Source organism: Eschrichtius robustus, chromosome 16, assembly GCF_028021215.1.
Source record: "Eschrichtius robustus isolate mEscRob2 chromosome 16, mEscRob2.pri, whole genome shotgun sequence".
Taxonomy (NCBI): domain Eukaryota; kingdom Metazoa; phylum Chordata; class Mammalia; order Artiodactyla; family Eschrichtiidae; genus Eschrichtius; species Eschrichtius robustus.
In genome coordinates, this window is record NC_090839.1 from 55,219,565 (window position 1) to 55,239,094 (window position 19,530).

Here is a 19,530-nt window from a genome sequence, read left to right on the forward strand (position 1 = left end):
CATGGGCATTGCCATCCTGTTTTCAGATAAAGGAAATAAGGCACAGAGAACTTAAAATGCTGCACACAATGCCGCCTGACAGATGCATGAGAAAGCTAGGACGATCCCCATGCCTCCACGCCTAGGCGGGACTGTCCCCTCTGTCCCTTTGTCTTGAGCCTGTCAAACCAAGGCAGGGGCTCCCTGCACTCCAGCCTCTAGCTGCCTTGTCAGTTGCCCTCCTCAGAGTCAGACATGACCACCCGCCTCCTGCGGCCACTTAAGACCTCGTAATCACCTCACATTGGCGTTCGCTCCACTGTCCAAAAGGAACTTGACCATCTGCTGGTGCCCAGCACTGGTGCAGTGGAAGAGGGCAGTCCAGCCTTGAATGTCCTTCATTTCTAGCTCAGCACCTTGCTTCAAGAGAACACAGAATGCTCGTTAAGGCCGCGTCTCCTCTGCACAGGGTGGGCGCCCTCCAAGCCATCACGCTGAAAGAATCGAAGTGATTACCCGAGCACACGCACGCACACAGGGACCTGCAGTGGTTCACGTCTCTGCAGAGCGGCCGGGGGCCCCTCAGGTTTCTGGCCTGAGGCCCTCGTAGCTCACCTGGAGGAGGAAATAGGCGATGCTCTCGTTGCCACAGCTGGAAGCCAGCATCAGCGGAGTCTGCCCTTCCGGGGTCGGCACATTCACACTCACCCCCGCCTCGAGCAGCAGGTGCACGATGGTATCGTGTCCAATGTAGGAGGCATACATCAGCGGGGTCCAGCCACCACCATTCTTCTTATTCAAATCTAACTCTCTCCTAAACAAACGCAAGACATGCTAGACACGCCAGCCATCTCATAGGTGGGGTTTACCAAAGCCGGTGGCCAGGCCAGGCCAAGAGAAAGAGCAGGAAGTGCTGACATGCTGACAGGAAGCAGTCACATGCCACCCTGGATGTCACTGGCGGGGGGGGGGGCGTGGGGGGAGTGACTACACTTGCCGGACAACTGCCTTTGCAAACTTCCTCAAGTTTGCCTCCCTCCTCTGATTTTTCATTCTCATCTGCACCCTCCTCCTACCCTAAGGCCAGCAATTCTCTTTTTTGCTACCACCAGCTACATAGACGGTTCTCAACCACGGGAGATTCTGCCCCCAGGGGACAGTTGGCAAAGTCTGGAGACATTTTTGGTTGTCACACCTGGGGAGGGAAAAGCTACTGGCATCCGGTGGGTGGAGGCCAGGGACGCTGCCCAACATCTTACAGTGCACAGGACGCCCCTCACAACACAGAATGAGCCGGCCCAGGCTGTCAGCAGTGCCGAGGCCGAGAAACCCCGACCTGCAGCCTTGACTACCTCCCGCCAACAGACCAGTCCGCTAGTCCAGCACCAAGGGGAGAGGAAAGAGGAGGGGACTCAGACAGTGGACGATTTCTCCTTTGTTGTCCTACCCTACAGAAACATTCTTGGAAAAATCCGTGACCAAAGAATCCTGTCTTTCTCACTGATTTCCATTACAATTCTGGAAAAGTGTTTCCTACAGGAAAAACAATGCAGGCTTCCCAACCCAGAGTTTGAGGTCAGGGGATGGAAGTAAGACCCACTTCCAGGAGCATCCTGCCTGTTTCACGCCCCAGTCTTTCCTCCTCCACAATCCTTGCCTCCAGTGGAGGTACCAAGTGACAATCGACCCATGCAGTTCGTGCCTCTCCTAGGTACACACACTAAGCTACACCAGACAATTAGTTTTCATTCACCAGCACGTTCTACTGACCCTGGCCTTGGACCCAGGCAGCCATTTCCCAGGTCCTGATCCCAGGAATGCAGGGGTAGCCACTGGCTGGGAGAGCCGCCTGGAGACCAGCCCATTCTCACCACATGCCCGCCCACATGGACAGGGAGGCGCCCCCCACCCCCACCCCTTAGCAGAGCGGCCCTGGGGTTCTGGCAACCCCCTTCAGCCGAATCCTCCCTTCTGACCCCTCCAAATCCCCCTCGGGTCCCCAGTGTGTGTTTACTGTGCACCAGCCTCGGTCTCAGCAGGTGTCACAACCCCAATCAGAACACAAACACTTCCTAGAGCCGTTCTGGACTGTGCATTTTAACAGCACACCCGAAGGCTTAAAAGCCTGTGAATGTTAAAGGAGCAGAACTATAGGTGGGGTCGTGGTGACCCTGTCGGGGGATGTGCTGCCTGCACACCCACCCAGTAGAGGAGTACCAACTGGCCAGATGCTCATAAGTGATGGCTACGACCTGGGAGCCAGAAACGGGGCTTCCACGAGGCTCTGCTTTAACTCCCCAAACTGGAACTGGAAAAGGCCCAGGTAGGTATGGACATAGGTTGCTTCTCTAAGTTATCAATGAGATGATAACGGTGAGCACAAAGTGTGGCAGACAAAGTGGGAAGAGATGAGAAGATGGATCCCTTTCCAAAAATTACACTGAGTATCAAACCGTACTTCAAACAAGAAGGCTCTAAGAAGCAGTGCTGTTTAGGGGGACCTAATATGCATGTAAGATCAGTGAAAACGGCATGTGGGCAGTGAGTAAGGTGCAATCCTCCAGGTGGGGATAACCCCACCTCCTCCTCTATGGCAGAAGCTAAAGGGGAGAGGGTGGCAGGAGGGATTAAAATGAAGCTTCTGGGGAAAGAAGGCCATAGGGCGTTGCTTTCAATCTTTATTTTTGTTTTGTTTGAGCATTTCTGCAATTAGTGAAAACCGTAAAATTACTCTGGTTAAAGTAAGCCTGAAATGAACAATTTCTAAGCCTATGAAAAAAGTTTAAGCTGCCTTTTTCTTCCTCGGAATCAAAACTGCTTTCCTTATCGGCGTCCAGCATAAATCATCACTGACAACAGCCCAAGAGAAGCAGCAGTTGATCTACCCAAGGATTAAATGTCTACAGCTGCGGGCAAGGCCCCCGCTAGCTTCCTGATGGCTCCACCTGAGAGCTGAACCATGGAGCTCAAAAATCCAAGAGGAAGGAACATTTCCCAAGATCTCTTACCGCTGCACACATTCCTTCACCACTTCATACTGGCCAATGGAGGCAGCTGTGTGAAGATCCAAGGGGACGGCCAGCTCCTCCCGGCTGACCTGCGCACCCAGCCCGTGCCACATGGACAAGCTGCGGCTCAGCAGCTCCGGCTCGCTGGCTTCATCGCTGAGCTCCGACATCGCTGTGGAGGGAGGCACTGGGGTCGTTAGGTCTTTCCTTCCTGGTAGCTACACGGAGTGAAAACGGCATGGTCACACTCCTGCCCACAGCAGGCGGCTATGTCACTGCCCTGACAGACTGTTGCCCAATGTACCCAACTCCTGGGACTGACCAGACAACTTCCTTTCAATAAATATCGTATGTGGTAATTCCCTGGCGGTCCAGCGGTTAAGTTTCCACGCTCCCAATGGAGGGGGCCCAGATTCGATCCCTGGTCAGGGATCTAAGATCCCGCAAGCCCTGCAGTGCAGCCAAAAAGAAAAAAAATTGTATGGTTCGGGCAGCTCCATCATGCTAGTACTGGTGAGCTTGTCACTAGGCAGAAAAAGAGGAGCACATGTGTCATAAACTGTGGCATATATTTTCCTTTATCGACCCCCAGGCCCCACATTCTAGAAAGCAGAGAAGCAGAGAAATGGTAATTAGGTCAGTGGACCAAATCAGCTCTCAGATGTGGTGAAAAAGAACCCTGGGGCTTCCTGGTGGCGCAGTGGTTGAGAGTCCACCTGCCAACGCGGGGGACACAGGTTCGATCCCTGGTCTGGGAGGATCCCGCATGCCACAGAGCAACTGAGCCTGTGGGCCACAGCTGCTGGGCCTGCGTGCCACAGCTGCTGAGGCCCACGTGCCTGGAGGCCGTGCTCTGCAGCGGGAGCGGGAGGCTCCGCCACGGTGGGAGGCCCGTACACTGCGGCGGGGAGTGGCCCCCGCTCGCCGCAACTAGGAGGGGCCTGCATGCAGCAGGGAAGACCCAACGCAGCCAAAAATAAATACATAAAATTAAAAAAAATAAAGAGTCCTGGACTTGGAATTAGATCAAAATTTAGCTCTGCTACTTAGCATCTCCAACCCCTAGTTCCTTACTCTTTAATGGGGACATGATATTTCCAAGGACTGCAGTTAAAAACACATGGTAGAATGGACAAACAGTGGCACGTCCACACAACGGAACACTACTCAGCCATAAGCAGAAGGAATAAACAGGTGATACACACAACACATGAACGAATCTCAAACGCATCATGTCAAGTGTAAGCCAGACTCAAAACGCTGCCTACTGTATGATTCCATTTACAGGACTTTCTAGAAAAGATAAAATTAAAGGGGGGACTTCCCTGGCGGTCCAGTGGTTAGGACTCCGTGCTTCCAATGCAGGGGTCGCGGGTTCGATCCCTGGTCGGGGAACTAAGATCCCGCATGCCATGTGGCGTGGTCAAAATAAATAAATAAATAAACAATACAAGTGCATGTGTTTAAAAAAATTTTTTTTAAATAAAAAAAAGGATAAAACTAAAGGAGGATAGATCACTGGTAATAAGGGTTAGGGGTGGGGGGCCCACAAAGGGACTGCAAGAGGGAATTTGGGGATCATGGACCTGTTCTGTATCTTGATTGATGGACATATGACTCTATACATTTATCAAAACTCATAAACCTGAACACCAAAATGAGTAAATTTACTGTATATAAATTTTAAAAACAAATTTTGAAACAAATGGAAAGAAAGCTCCAACACAGAAACCAGGGTGTGACCAGTGTTAACTGACTAGGAATCTACCTATGCATCCATTGAATGTGGGAGAGACGAGGGGGAATGGGATAGACTGGTTAATTTGTGGGGTGACACTTTCCCCAAGATGGGACAACAGCAGGATGAAGAGCCCTTCATTCTAGGAATCCTAACCCATCAAGCCCAAGTCATCAGCTTCCTAGTAGAACCCTTAGTCCAGGAGTGACAACTGTCTCCTGTTCTACTCTGGGTGGGAAAGAACAAAGACCAAAGTGTAGAAAAGGAAGAGAAGGAGAAAACAAAGAAAACCACTTCCAGTTCAGATGGCCTAAAGGTACCACAGCGGTTCACAGATGCCATTAGCACGTCAATCTCTACTAATGAATGCTTCCAAGCATGAGATACAGCCAAGATGGCCAAACAACAAACAAGCCACCAATTTGGGGGACAAAGAATCCGTCGGCCCTTGGCCAGAGTATGTGTAACAAAGTTCAGAGCAAAGCCCTGCTTCCTGGAACCACCTGTCCACACTGGCAGGGCCTGAGAGCAACCAGCTCTCTCACTTTTCAGGCGGGAACCCCCAAGCTGAACAATCCAGGCCACAGAGCCTGGATAAGAATCCAAATAAGCTGAGTGTCAGTTCAGCACTCCTTTCAATACACCCCTCAAGCCTTTTTTGGGTGTGTTTCTTCTACTCCAAATGCCTCCTCCAGGGTGGGACCCATGTTCTCTCTCCTTTTATTGGAGGCTCACCTATCTGACACCCTCCAGAACGCTGAGGAGCAATCAGAATCAGACCCCCACTCCAGGAGCCCATGGAGGGAGAACTCGGATGCCAAGAGACCATAAAGCTATTGGGTTGGCCAAAATGTTCGTTTGGTTTTTTTCCATAAGATGGCTCTAGTAGAGCTTAGTTGTCTTTAACTTCATTTGAAACAATTTTGTTAGATTGTATTGTGACAGCTGCCATATCAGCGTGCATTTAAAAAAAAACTTATCAAAATTGGTGAATTTTTGTGTAGCCGTTTTAACAATGAAGATGGAAGACAAAAAAGCAACATCTTCAGCATATTATGCTTTATTATTTCAAGAAAGGTAAAAACACAACCGAAACACTGCAGTGTATGGAAAAGGTGCTGTCACTGATCGAACATGTCAAAAGTGGTTTGAGACGTTTCGTGCTGGAGATTTCTCACTGGATGATGCTCCAAGGTCAGGTAGACCAGTTGAAGTTGATGGTGATCAAATCAAGACATTAATTGAGAATGATCAATGTTATACCACGTGGGAGATAGCCGACATACTCAAAGTATCCAAATCAAGCACTGAAAATCATTTGCACCAGATTGGTTATGTCAATTGCTTTGATGTTTGGGTTCCACATAAGTTAAGCAAAAAAAACCTTCTTGACTGTATTTCCACATGTGATTCTCTACTTAAACATAACTAAAACGTTCCATTTTTAAAACAAATTGTGGGGACTTCCCTGGTGGTCCAGTGGTTGAGAATCTGCCTTCCAATGCCGGAGATGCAGTTTCCATCCCTGGTCGGGGAACTAAGATCCCATATGCCGCACAGGGCAACTAAGCCCATGCACCACAACTAAAGAGCCCGCATGATGCAACTACAGAGCCCACGTGCCACAATGAAAGATCCCACATGCCGCAACTAAGACCTGATGCAGCCAAAAATAAATATTTTTACAAAATTTAAAAAAAAAAAACTGTGACAGGCGATGAAAAGCGGACACTGTACAATAATGTGGAACGGAAGAGATCGTGGGGCAAGCAAAATGAACCACCACCAACCACACCAAAGGCCGGTCTTCATCCAAAGAAGGTGATGTTGTGTATATGGTGGGATTGGAAGGGAGTCCTCTATTATGAGCTCCTTCTGGAAAACCAAACGATTTATTCCTACAAGCTCTGTTCCCAATTAGACCAACTGAAAGCAGCACTCTACGAAAGCGTCTAGAATCAGTCAACAGAAAACGCATAATCTTCTATCAGGATACCACATGACCATTCGTTTCTCTGATGACCAGGCAAAAACTGTTACAGCTTGGCTAGGAAGTTCTGATTCATCCACCATATTCACCAGACATCGCATCTTCAGGTTTCTATTTATTTCAGTCTTTACAAAATTCTCATAACGGGAAAAAATTTCAATTCCCTGGAAGACTAAAAGGCATCTGGAACAGTTCTTTGCTCAAAAGATAAAAAGTTTTGGGAAGATGGAATTATGAAGCTACCTGAAAAATGGCAGAAGGTAGTAGAATGAAACAGTGAATACGTTGTTCAATAAAGTTCTTGGTGAAAATGAAAAATGTGTCTTTTATTTTTACTTAAAACCCGAAAGAACGTTTTGGCCAACCCAATACTATTACTTCCTTTATCACCCTGCGGCATGCCAGATGCTCTACGATGATGGGGTATTCCTTACGAACAAAATTGTATTCACACATACATCACGTATACTTGTAGAAAATCTTTTGCATATCGCTTCCAGGATTTATTTCCAGGAAGTAGCACTAGGAACGCAACCCTCTGATTTTCCTTTTACCTTTGTGTTCTGTCCCTTCTGTAAAATGCTAAGTATTCGTTACTTTTAAAGCAAAACAAAAAACAAACAAACAAAATTAACAACAATAACAAAAAAAATGACGTTGCTGCTGACCGTGGCACCCACAGGGAGGTGGTCTGTTAAAGCCGGAGGGCACCGCGTCCCGCCCCGGGGCGTGGGCCTTCCGCTGGCCCGCGGTATCCCAACCTCGTTCTCAGGCCCTGGGGAGGGTAACCTAGGGAACTACCCTAGCACTGACATCTCCTCCCAGTAACCCTACACCTCACGTGGCTTTATCGTCCCCGCTCCCCAGCGGCAAAGCGGACGCTCGGAGTCATAAACTCAAGCGGCGAGCCAGCGGCACTGCTGGGACGCCCCGAGAGTGCGCAGCAGGTGAGGACACCAGGCGGGGCAGGGCCGCCGCGGAGCCTACCTGCGCTGGGCCTCGGGCCGCCCTGGGGCTGCCGCTGCCGCCGCCGCCTACCCCTGCCCCCTTGCCGCCGCGCTCCCTCGGCCGCGCCCGTCCGCGGTCTCTCCGCGCCGGCCGCCGCCACAGCGCGCGGACCCAGCGGCCCCGCTCCCGCCCCGGAAGTGGTTGCGAGAGGCGCGGAGCACGCCGGGACGCTCGCGGGTCCCCCGAGCGCTGTGGAATTCATCCGTCCCGCACCCGGACCTTCCGGTCAGCTCGCCCGGCTCGCTCTGTGACGTCGGCGGAAGCCAATGAGCAGGGGGGATTCGCCCTACCCCGCCCCGCCTCTGGCCAGGGAAACCAATCGTGTTTCAGGAGAGACAGGACGCGCCAAGTCCCGAAAGAAGAGCGGGGGGTGGGAAGGAGTTGGCAGTCCAGTAATGTAAGACTCTGCTGAGAGGGGATTCCGAAGGCGGCGATAGCCTCAGTAATTGCGCCGCGGCCCAAAGGGGAGAACACAACCGGAGGGACGCGCTAGAGCCTGTTTATATCCCTGTCGGGACCGCGCCAGGAGGGGAGGCTGAGGCCGAGGTGAACGGCCTCGGGCTTGCCGCAGCTGCGGAGATAAATGTTGGGAGTTGGACGGGGTGGGGGCTGGGGAAACGAGCTGGGGATCGGTGGGAGGACGCACGATGGGTTTCCTGTTTCCGACCTTTAGAATTTAAAAGCCTGACCCAGGAGGACTTTGGCGTCTAGTTGTCATAACAACCGGCTGACCGGCGGCGGGAGGGGGTCGGGGTCGGAGGTTTGGGCGGAGCTAACGGGCTGCAGCCAAGAAACGGACGTGAAGCCAGTCAGGATTCGGGGGGACCTGCTGTTTCGTGCAGCGTTTAGCGTAAACCTCGTCTGCTGGGTGAGCCAAGCTCCTCAACTTGGCGTTCAGGACCCTTCACGATCTTGTCCGTTTGCACCGTATATTCCAGCAACTGAAAACTTCTTCCCCCACATGTTGGGCACTTTTCACTCCTCTGAGCTCTTACGTGCTCTTCCCGCAGCCTGTAATGCCTTTTCCTCCCCTATTGCCTTGTCCTCCTGGAGAACTTAGAGTCTCTGGTAGTCCCCTTCACCCGGGTGATTCTGTTGCCCTCTGATCTGCCCTGCAGCCGGAGAACATCCCGTGATGTATATACCAGATATGTCCCCACTCTGCTGTTCCCAGGTCAGGTGCACCAAGCTCCTAACCCCACTCCTGTGAGCAAAGAAGAAGTAAGAAGCCCCCACTCACCTGCTGCTTTCCTGATGGGAACCAGGGCTGGGGCAGGAGTGTTCTTTTCCCATTTCATGGTTACAGAGGCCTCTCAGGCTGCAAGTATTCTCCAGACACTGGCTCTGAAGTACCATCGCCCCACATTTCTAAGCCCCCTTGACCCCTGAGGGACTGGGCCTTCTGTTAGACTCTGGGACGTGTTGCCTAAGTGCCTGGGTATAAGGGGTTGACTGTCAACTCCAAAAAAAGTGTCCGCGGGACTCCAAAATGTCTCTAGTCTGTTCCTTTGTAAGGGGGCAGTAAAGAGTAGTGGGGCTTGAAATCCCCTCTGACTTTGATACAAATTCTGTCTTTGTCTTTACTAATGATATAACCTCTCTGAGCCTATAAAATGTAGATAATAATAGTGTCTGTTGTATGGGATATACATAGTTTACAAATATCTGTATGTCATACACATGTATCATTCTGTATACCATCCATATACCTACACATCAAGTACATATATCATTATATATCAATACATATATCTATATATTATCATAAAATATCACTATGTACATACATCTGCAGGCTCCATACTGCACTACACACACATACACACTTGCGTGCGCACACACACACACACACACACACACACACACAATGCAGGGCACAGTGCCTGGCCCTCAGTAACAGGAACCTGCAGACTAGAAGGGAGAAGGGGTGGGTGGTCTCCCAATCTGTTTTCATCCCCCAAGGCAAGGGATGGTCTATGCTTTGAAAAGGCAGCCCCCTGAGCTCTTGACCCTTTGCTCCTGGACCCTCTCACCTCAGTCCATGTCCTCTGCAAGGTTCCTTGGATGATGGCACGCTGAGAAGCATCCCATGGCATCCCATGACAAAGATGTGGGGCCCTTACTGCCCAATCCCTGGGATGCCATCCTTGAGGCCGTCAAGGAGCAGCTCCCATCTCTGGACTCAGATTCCTCCTCGGTAAGGGAGCACCTTCTTCCTACATCTTCCTAGGCCCCCAATGCACTTTCTTCCCGTGACAAACATGATGCTGACCAAGGACCGCTTTGGAGCTTATCAGCTCAATGTCATGTAAGTGAAGCGCCAAGGTTCCCTGTTGCAGAGGACGGGGAGGGCCAGACTCTGCTCTTTCAGCTGTCACCTCACTGCTCTGTTCATTCAGTGCCAGGCACTAAGTGAGCACCTGCTGTACGCAAAGTCTTAGGGGTGGCAGGTACGTGCAGAACTGGGCGCCCTGGATCTCACCTTCACCAGGTGGTGCTGCCAAGCCCATTTCTAAGTCAGCGGCAGGAACCAGCCATGGCGAGTCCCTTCGGAAGAGAACTGGTCTTCCCAGACAACTGGAGAGCAGAGGGGCAGGGAGGGTGGGTGGAAGCTGAGGCGCACCTGGCCCTGCCTGCTGCCATATAATCCAGAGAACTCTCATTTGTCCGCAGTCAAACTGCGAGGAAGAGGAGCTGATCATCTTCCAGCGAAATCAAACCGCCCTGATTCCAGACTTGTCAGAAGAACTGGCCAAAGACCCTGACGGGGCCTGGGTCACTTCCTCTGGGTCTCCTCCTGAGGTCTGTGGAATGCAGGATCCAGGGATCCACGAAGCCAGGACCCTTTAAGCACAATAGGGTGTGGGTGTGGGTCTGGGTGTCCATGGCCCTCGCTAGACTCTAACAGCAATGTGGGTCTAAAGAGGTTAAAGCCCTTGGTATAGCATCTCTGCACACCCAAGCCTTTCTCCAGGTATAACCCAAGGAGTTCAGACACCAAATATCTAATGGCCTTGTGCACGTCATGCTCCCAGGAGCCCAGAACACTTAGAGCTGGGGGGAGGTGGGGACTAGATTTTCTATCTGATTTTGCCCCCTGCTCTTACCTTTGACCCCTCACCACACACACACACACACACAACCTCCCAGCTGTCCTATTTCCACCTGAGCTGTCTGACCATTGTCACAATTTGTTGTCATAAATGCCTCCCTTAACCCAGCTGGCTTCAGCACTATCCGGCTTCTCACCAAATCCTGCCCTCCCTAAACATCTGTTGATTGAATAAGGGCAACAGTGGGGATTCAGAGGTAAGAGGTGCCCCTCACTGGGGAGGTGAGATGAATACAGAAAACAATTAGCAAATGCCACAGAACGCTCAGTAATTATGTATCGTAGTTGCGGTCATTGCCAAATGTCAGAGGGAATTTTCCATCCTCTTGTCTCCCCATTTCCCAGGGTCCCAGGTAAGACCAAGAACTCTTAAATCTAAAGTTAATGTCTTGATGCTTAGTTAAAGCAGTGGAAGGAGATTTTATTCGGTAACTACTGACAGCAGGGGAAAGAGCTGAGCTCCGTCTGATTTGTGCAGAGGTGACGGGTGTTTCAAAGGAAGACTGAGGGAGGGGGTGAGGAGGGCTCAGTGGAGTCAGAAAAGTGAAAAATCACAAAGAGCCGGTCAGTGAAGCTGCAATTAGGCCAGGTGTGTCTGCTACCTGGCAGGTGTGGGAGGCAGGAGCCTATCCTCCCACAGAGAAGGGAGGCAGAGGCCCTGTCCTTCCTGATGAGTACATTTCAAGGGAATGGCTCTCAGGTCAGTGACAGATGCTTCTGGGTTGTAAGAGACACATATTCACAATTATAAGCCCTTTTTAGTAAGTGCTCTAAGAAAGGGAGGTCAGGGGCCTATCATCAGGTGTTGGCTAGAACAAATAGTAAATTCTGGCAGCATGGAGCTTTCTCAGGCAGGCATTTTAATGGGGCGCTGGGGTAATCCTAGGGGCACAGGCTTACGCTGCCAGAAGCCATGCTGTAGTTTGGTATTTGGACAGAGTGGGTACATGCCGAGACTCTGCAGTTCTGAGTGCAAGCACTGACACAGGGTCATCTTACAGAGCCAGGGCGTGTCCCCTCCCAGCACCATGACAGAAATCACCCACACCCTCAGCCATGCCTAGAAATATATCTGAAATAACCTCAAACAGGAGAATTGCCAGGGCTGCGAAGTCCCCTGATTAGTTCAGTTGGAACCATGTCCATGTCACTTTATTTTGTGTTTTCTTCATTTCTGCAATTACCTCGGCAACTCTTCTGGACAATTATTTTTTAACCTGGGATGGGAAAGTCTATACCAACTCACAGGGGTTGAGGCCGTGGGCTCACTCTGGAGACAAAGGGCCTGGGTCTCATCTTGTCCACCTCTAACTGCTGTGTGCCTGTTCACAATGGCCAAAAGCGGGGAACAACCTGAGTATCCATCAACAGACAGAATGGTTAAACACAATGAGGACCATCCATACAACAGAATATTATTCATCCACGAAAAGGAATGCAGTTCTAACACATGCCGCAACATGGGTGAACCTTGGAAACACTAAGCTAAATGGAAGGACACAAGAAGACAAGTATTGTGTGATTCCACGCCTATGAAATATCTTGAACAGGCAAACCCACAGAGACAAGAAGTAGATGAGCGTTTACCAGGGGCTGGGGGAGGGGAGGTACAGAGTTTCTGTTCAGGGTGATGAAAAAGCTTTGTAAATAGCCAGTGGTGATGGCTGCACAACATTATGAATATACTCAATGCCACTGAACTATACATTTAAAAATGGTTCACATGGCAGATTTTATGTTCTATACACATCTTACCACACGCAAAAACTCCCCGAGGTATGTTTTGAGGCTGCTAACTGAGGACGCTTGTTTCCCCCCTAGCCAGCTGTAGTGCCTGTGGAATCTGCCGGAGAACCCTGGGGAGAGTGGAACGCTGGGGCCCAGCCCCAGAAGTCAGCCTCTCTGGAAGGAAGGGCCCCTGGCAGGCCTTTGCAGAGCTGTGACGAGAGCAGCTCTCTTCTCAGGATGCCTGCAGAGACCCCCATGTGGCAGGATGACAATGGGCGCACAGCCTTCAACACCAGTACATCACAGAGTCCTTGCCAGGGGCCACAGGGAGAGGCCACTCTCTCCCCTCAGGAAGCAGGCCTGCAGACAGAGCCCCCAGGCGCTGCCTCATGGGCCCAGGAAGGCTCAGACTCTGCAAACCGCAGAGCCCTCCGGAGGGAGAGAAGGAAGATGATCAAGAAAGACATACTTCACAAAGTCACCTGGGATGCCCAGGACACAGCCTACCAGGACCTGAGTGGAGTGAAGGAGACGCCCTGTGATGCTGCGGAAACGCTGCCGGAGGGGCCCCAGGGGGGACTGCCCTTGCTCTCCCTCCAGGTAGGCGTCCCCCTAGCCCAGCCTTCCCCAGGGCGATGGTCCTCCCCAGGCCAGCTCGAGGGCTGGCCCACTACGCCTGTCTTAGTCTCTTTGGGCCACGGTAACAAAAATCCCATAGACTGGGGGGCTTAAACAACAGAAATTCATTTTTCACAGTCTGGAGGCTGGAAGTCCAAGGTCAAGGCTCCATCACATTTGGTGTCTGGTGAGAGCATGCTTCCTGGTTCATTTGTAAGGGGTGAGGGAGCTCTCTGGGGTCTCCTTTTTAAGGGCACTAATCCCATTCATGAGAGTTCCACCCTCATGACTTAATCACCTCCAAATACCATCACATTGGGGGTTAGAATTTCAACACGTGAATTTGGAGGGACAAAGAGACTCAGTCTATAGCAACAACCTTAGGCCCATGGCACCAGGCCCACCATCAGGCAGGCAGTCCTACCTATCCGACAGACCATCCTCAGGTAGAGTTAAAGTGAACAAGGAAGAGCAAGGAGACCCCAGCCTTCTTTAAAAAAAGGAAAAAGAAAACTAATCCCAAGCATGATCATGAAGATATATGAGATAGGTAACAGATTTGACAAAGCATAATCTCAAAATGTTCAAGCCCTTGTTCTCATACAAATGGTGAGCCCCTGTATTTAGCTCATTAACAAGGGGACCAGCAGGATGACAAAGCCGGTTCAAAGAGATTATGAGAAACTGGGATTTTGTACATGGTGGGGTGGGGAGGGGGAAAGGAACGCGGAGATTAAATTGCTACATTAAGTACAATAGGTCAGCACCTACAGGGCAACAGAACTGGTACCTTTGGGGTTAGCTGCTCCAATGGACGGAAAAGAAAACCGTCACTCTTCTCAGTTTTACGAAGTTGTCAAACAGGTGAGCCCTGGTCAACTGTGCACACCAGCCCTCCCCTAGAAAGATGGGTTCCTTGGAAGATGCTCCCACATGACACTGAAACATCACAAAACTCGTTTTTGCCTTACTTGATAAATTTTCTTAACAACTTAGAGAAAACTGGCATCAAGGTGTACATGGAGGTCACTTTCACCAATTCCATCCTATCAATTCCATTCTTTCCTTGAACCCCTTTATCTTCATTCCCCTATGGGGCTACAAGGAGCTGCAAGGCCATACACAAGACACAGTAATTCCTGATTAACGTCTTCCCCCCTCATCACACCACTGCCTCCACACCCCTCTTCCAAGCCCTCCAGTCCTAGCACCTGCCTGGAACAATCTGTTTCTTAAAAGAGCGAAACGTTTTAACCTCCCAACATTCTAAACCTGCATGAACCTAAATAGTTTTAATATGACACTGAGTTTCCTCCGAGTCAGACAACGTCTTTGTGCCAGAAATAAAAGTATTGCGTAGGAAGGTGGGTGGCCTCACCAGCCTTCACGGAGGCAGCTCATTCTGCAACCCACACGGGGTGGGTGAGTGGGGGTGGGTGAGCGAGCTGCCTCATCTCAGCCCTGGTTTCTGCCCAAGACATCCCAGGACTGCCTGTGTGGGTCACGGCAGCTGTGAAATCTGGTGCTCCTGTCCCTGGCACCCCACAGCAGCCTCATAATCACCATTTTAATTATTTCAGCAACTTGAAGAGTGGGATTTGGATCAAGTCCTTCAGAGTCTGACAGGGCGAGAAGAGGACCCGGGAGACTGCGCTTCTGGAGCCGCGTGGTGGGCAGCGGACCGCCTCCAGGGCCGAGGTCTGAACTTGAGCGCTAGGGCCCAAGTGCATCCCCACAAGTGGCTCCTTCCAGGGCCTCCCAGTAAAATAGGGCAGTGGGCTGGGCACAGTCAGCCCAGCAGCTCGCCACATCTGCTGCGCCTCTCTGCTGCTCGGCCCTCGCTGTCCTGCACACCCAGGATGCAAGACTTTATCCACCCATCCATTCACTCACTGACATTCATTCATCCATTACATATGTGACTGCCTGCTATGTTCCTGGGGTGGACCAGACCTTGGGGATACGAGAGGAAGCCCTTCAGACAGGGTCCCTGCCTTTTCTTCCCCCCCACCTCCTCGGACCTGCGTCTCTTTCTTTCTGGGAGCAAAGTAATCCTGCATTTGGTACCCCTTCAGCCCGCTCCTAAACAGAATCCTGTTTCCACTGCCTCCACGTTTACCAAACAAAGCCAGGGATGATTCCTTCATTGCACTTGTGGCCTCGCTCTGGGCAGTTTCGTAAAAAAGTTCCCTGTCCCCTCCCGGCCACTCTGGCCCACAAAGGTGAGTGGAGGCAGGTCTGAGGCAAAGGAGCTGCAGGGGTTCTGGCCTCCGGTTCCAGAGCAAAGGCTCCTTTGTAGCCAAGGGCCACTGGTGCTATTTTAAAAAGGATTTTGTTTGGAATTTAACCCCTTAGAGCAGGATATGGAGAAACTCACTCTCCTACAAGGTGGGGCAGGGCTGGGGGGCTGTAGTTGGTGCCCCCTTTTGGCGGGCAATGTGGCAGAATCTGTTCTCCATTTAAAGGCACATAAGCCTTTAATTAAGCTATTCATTCCACTTCTAAAGTCTGTCCTAAACACACCCTCACAGATGTTCATTGCAACATTGTTCATACTTGTGAAAAACTGGAAACAAACCACATTCAATATTCAGAAAGAGTCTAGCTAATCAGTCAACCAGAGAATTCTCTGCAGCTCAACAAATGGAATCTATCTATCTATTCATTTCTCTCAACACAGAAAAATGTAAAATATATTCAGTAAAAAAAAAAGTCTATAGAGGATGATCCCGTTGCTATTTAAAAAGAAAAAGCAAAGCAAATACGCAGAACTGTTATTGATGGTTCCCTCTGACAAGTGGGACCGGAGTGAGAACGTGGACTACACGGTTAACAGGACGTCACCCCTGCTTCCCGGGCTCACACACGGCTCCCTGCTCAAGAAGACAGCGCCCCTTGCCCTGCTGAGCTGGAGCGGGGCGACACAAAAGCTCTGAGCAGCAGAGGGTGGGCTGGGCCTCTGCTGGCCCCTAGCCCTTCTCCGAGCACAAGCCCAGGCATGTCCACACGAGGGGTCCTGAGGCTCAGGCTGCTGTGAGTCAAAGGGGGCTGCATCCCCACTAAGCTGCCTCCCCCCTCCCCACAGACCATGCCAAGCCGAGCACCCAGGACAGGCTCATGGAACAACTCACGCTCCTGTGTGCCACGCAGTCCAGAGCCTTTTCCTCTGCCTGGAGGGTGCCTTCTGACACGCCCCAGGACATCATGCCGCAGGAGGCCGGAAGCAGGTGGGACCACGCATGGCCCCTGTCCTCTCTAGAACTGGCTTCTCTCAGCATTTATTGGGCCTTGATTTATGGGTGGGGCACTTGATGTTTATTTCTCTTTCATCTCAAGAATATGATCAGGTAGGTGCTACCATTACCCCCATTTTACAAACAGGGAAACTGAGGCTCAGAGAGGTTGCCTTGCCCAGGACATAAGTGGCAGAGCTGGGACTCAAGCCCCAAAGCACCTGCTCTTTCCCCACCCCACGGGAATCCTCCTTTCACCATCCACACGGCCTCCCCAGAGGAGGACCCTGCCCCTCTGGCCACCATTGATTGGGCCAGCCCTGGGCATCTGACCCCAGCCAGGCCAGCTGTGGTGAGAAAGGCTGAAGCTGGGGTATGGGGTAGGCAGAGGTGGGGACAGGGCCCTGGGGTCCCTTAAGGCCCAGCTGTACCCCGACTCTTCCCACACTCTGGTTGTCCACCCTTTTTAGGAATCTGAAAGCCAGTAATTCCCTTTCTCGCCCGAGCTAGTTGGAGTGGGCGTCTGTCCCTGACAACCCGTGTCCAGTAGAAAGGACACTGCACTGTCCAGTCAGTGGCCACTGGCTACGTGTGGCTAGTGCAGCTGAGGAGCTGAATTTCTAATTTAAATTAGCTTAAATGTAAATTTAAATAGCTACTTCTGGCAAGTGTCTGCCATACTGGAAAGTGCAGATACAGAACAATTAATCATCGTGGCAAGTTCTATTGGACAGCGCTGGCCTAAATCTTGAGGGTTGTTCTCAGGACCTGCCTCAGTGTCCTGCACGGGGGCACCCAGCTGGTGGCAGGAAGCCACCCTGCACAGGTCACACAGTGATCACCGGGAAGTGACTCAGCCACCCCTCTCCTCTCACCCCAGATGCGCTTCCAAGGAGCTGGGCTTCCAGGCGCTGGCCATGGACATGCGGCTAAGGAGCCCAGCGGAGCCTCCCACCGTCTTCATTGACCTGCGGCTGACAAAGCCATCAGACCAGGGGCCCTCGGAAAGGTACAGGGAGCAGTGACAGCCCTGCCGCAAACCTGCTGCTTCGGGTTGCCACGTTGGCCTCAGGAGGAAGGGGGACTTGGACAGGCGGGTCCTGGGGGCACTGCTCACTTGAGAAGTGCTTTTAGCCAAGAACTGAGCTTGGCCCACAGTCCCACTGGGTCCCAGCAGCAGGCTCTCCCCGCAGGTTGGGAGGAAGCTGGGGCCAAGGGTTATCTTTTCCTGCCGGAGTCCTAAGCAGACTTAGCCTAGGCTGGGGTACCTGGCCCTGGCTGCGTCCCTCCACCACTTGCAGTGGCCCTTTGGTTTTGGCTGGCTGGGCTTTGGCTGGCCTGCCCATCCTCCTGCCCTGGGTCACCAGGGAGACCTGGGCGCTCCAAGTCCCTGGTGGGAACCACGCCTGGAGTGGACTGGTTATGTCCAGAGGAACCCACCTTTCCTGTCCCCGCAGCTGCAGCTCCAGCTCCAGCTCCAGCTCCCACTCCAGCTGCAGCTCCAGCTCCTCTGACAGCGAGGATGAGGGGGAAGAGGAGACAGCAGCTCAGCGAGACCAGCAGGGCCCAGCCAGGCTACGGTAACCACAAGGGGGCTCTCGCCGCCTGAGATGCTCACCTCGGCCTCAGCAGCAAGCCGCGGCCCGCATGTTAACATCGGTGCTTTCAGCTGTCTGGCACCCACAGGGCTAGCACAGGAGGGTGGGAGCGGGTCTGGGGGGCGGGTCTGGGAGGCGGGCAGGGGAGCCCAGCAACGTCTGGCCTGGCCTGTTCTCCAGACATCCCCAAGGATGCTTAGCTTGGTCTTGAGAAGGGATTACGTTTTCTTTCTGAAAAATTGCCCCCCAACTTATTTGCTCCCTACTAGTGATGGCAATAAAAGTGAAGAGAAAGTGAAGGGATGGAATAAAGTGATGGCTGTCAGCCAGAAATGAAAGGCTTGAGTCAATTAAGTGAAATGTCAAATTCAGGGAAGGTTCAGGTCTCTGACATGCGGAGGCCACCCCGTGGTCGTGGGGTGAGTTCGCATTATATGCTCTGGCAGTCTCCCATCATTTTTGGAATTACAGAGCCTGAAGATCCCATCCTTTGGGAACGTCAGAGTCTAATGCAGCTTTTCCCCAATGTGGCATGTAGCTAGGCATTATAGGATTAAAGAGGGAAACAAACTTGGGTTGAGAAGTGTCACACAGGTTTCCTCCCAGAAGCCTTTAACATGCTGACACGCTCTGTGAATCGGCGAGGGCCGGAAGGCCGCAATCCTGACTTTTTAGTGTCTTGAGAGCCAGGCACACGCTCCGGAAGCGCTCTGGTTTTCCTCTGTATCCTGTTTCGGTGGCAAAGTATTGGGAGGTTGGCTCCACTGGGTGCTGACGGAGGTTGCTTCTCTTGTGTCACAGGGACTGCACGGGGAAGAGTCAGCTCCTCCAACAGCTCCGGGCCTTTCGGAAGGCATCGGCTCAGCCCAAGCTGCCAGCTGGCGAGGGTCCCGGAAGCCAGAAGGCTCAGGCCCCTGGAGATACGGCTGGATCCAGCCCCGGGGGGAAGCAACATGTAACACTCTGGGCTGAGAGACAGAGTGCCCAGGCCAGACCCCCAGGAGGAAGTCCCAGGGCCCTGGGGGACCCTCTTGGGCCAGGGACAGCCAGGGAGGCCCTGGTGCCTCCTCCAGGCCAATTGTAGATGCCTCCGGTAACAGATCTGAAAAGGTGAATAATCTGAGGTGAATAAATGGATGATCTGACTTTCCATCGACACCCGAGGCCCTAGTGGTCCCCTCGCTCCCCCGTCTCCATCAGAATGTGCCTTTGCAGCACAGGGACCCTCCAACTGAGGATCTGCTGCCAGCCCTCTGCTAGAATTGTCAGAACATCTTCATGCACTGAGAGCAAAGATGCCAGTGCAAACTTGTACGTGTAGCATGACAAATCAAATGGCCCCAAATCCTCTGAAAATGGACCAGAAGGAAACACCGCGAAGACAACAGTTTTGTTCTGATAGTGGGACTTCGAGGCTTTTTCACCTTTTTCCATTTCTGTGTTTTTTTCTCTTTAATGTGCATCTATTATTATTATTTCTTTTTAACCACAAAACTGAAGTAAAACTCCCTTAGAGAA

At 51.8% G+C, this 19,530-nt stretch overlaps 2 protein-coding genes across 6 annotated transcripts in view; one reads left to right on the top strand and one right to left on the bottom strand.

Moving 5' to 3' along the window:
• ANKS3 (ankyrin repeat and sterile alpha motif domain containing 3) overlaps positions 1–7,826 on the bottom strand; it is a 29,082-nt gene extending 21,256 nt beyond the window's left edge. For 2 of the 5 annotated variants that reach the window (XM_068524901.1, XM_068524898.1), the window contains exons 1-4: positions 7,703–7,826; positions 2,988–3,205; positions 595–793; positions 278–399 (exon numbers count right to left, since the gene is read on the bottom strand). In XM_068524901.1, the coding sequence (XP_068381002.1) occupies positions 278–399; positions 595–793; positions 2,988–3,157 (491 nt within the window). In that variant the 5' untranslated portion in view covers positions 3,158–3,205; positions 7,703–7,826. The other 3 variants (XM_068524900.1, XM_068524899.1, XM_068524902.1) reach the window with 3 other exon arrangements.
• A 1,986-nt stretch (positions 7,827–9,812) lies between these two features.
• On the top strand, positions 9,813–19,464 carry DNAAF8 (dynein axonemal assembly factor 8). The gene is made up of 9 exons (XM_068524264.1): positions 9,813–9,920; positions 10,397–10,525; positions 12,657–13,163; positions 14,762–14,879; positions 16,267–16,408; positions 16,563–16,612; positions 17,243–17,423; positions 17,872–17,994; positions 18,814–19,464. Exons 1-9 carry the CDS (start codon positions 9,813–9,815, stop codon positions 19,094–19,096), a joined length of 1,641 nt encoding a protein of 546 aa, XP_068380365.1. The 3' UTR covers positions 19,097–19,464.
• The last annotated feature ends 66 nt before the right edge of the window (positions 19,465–19,530 follow it).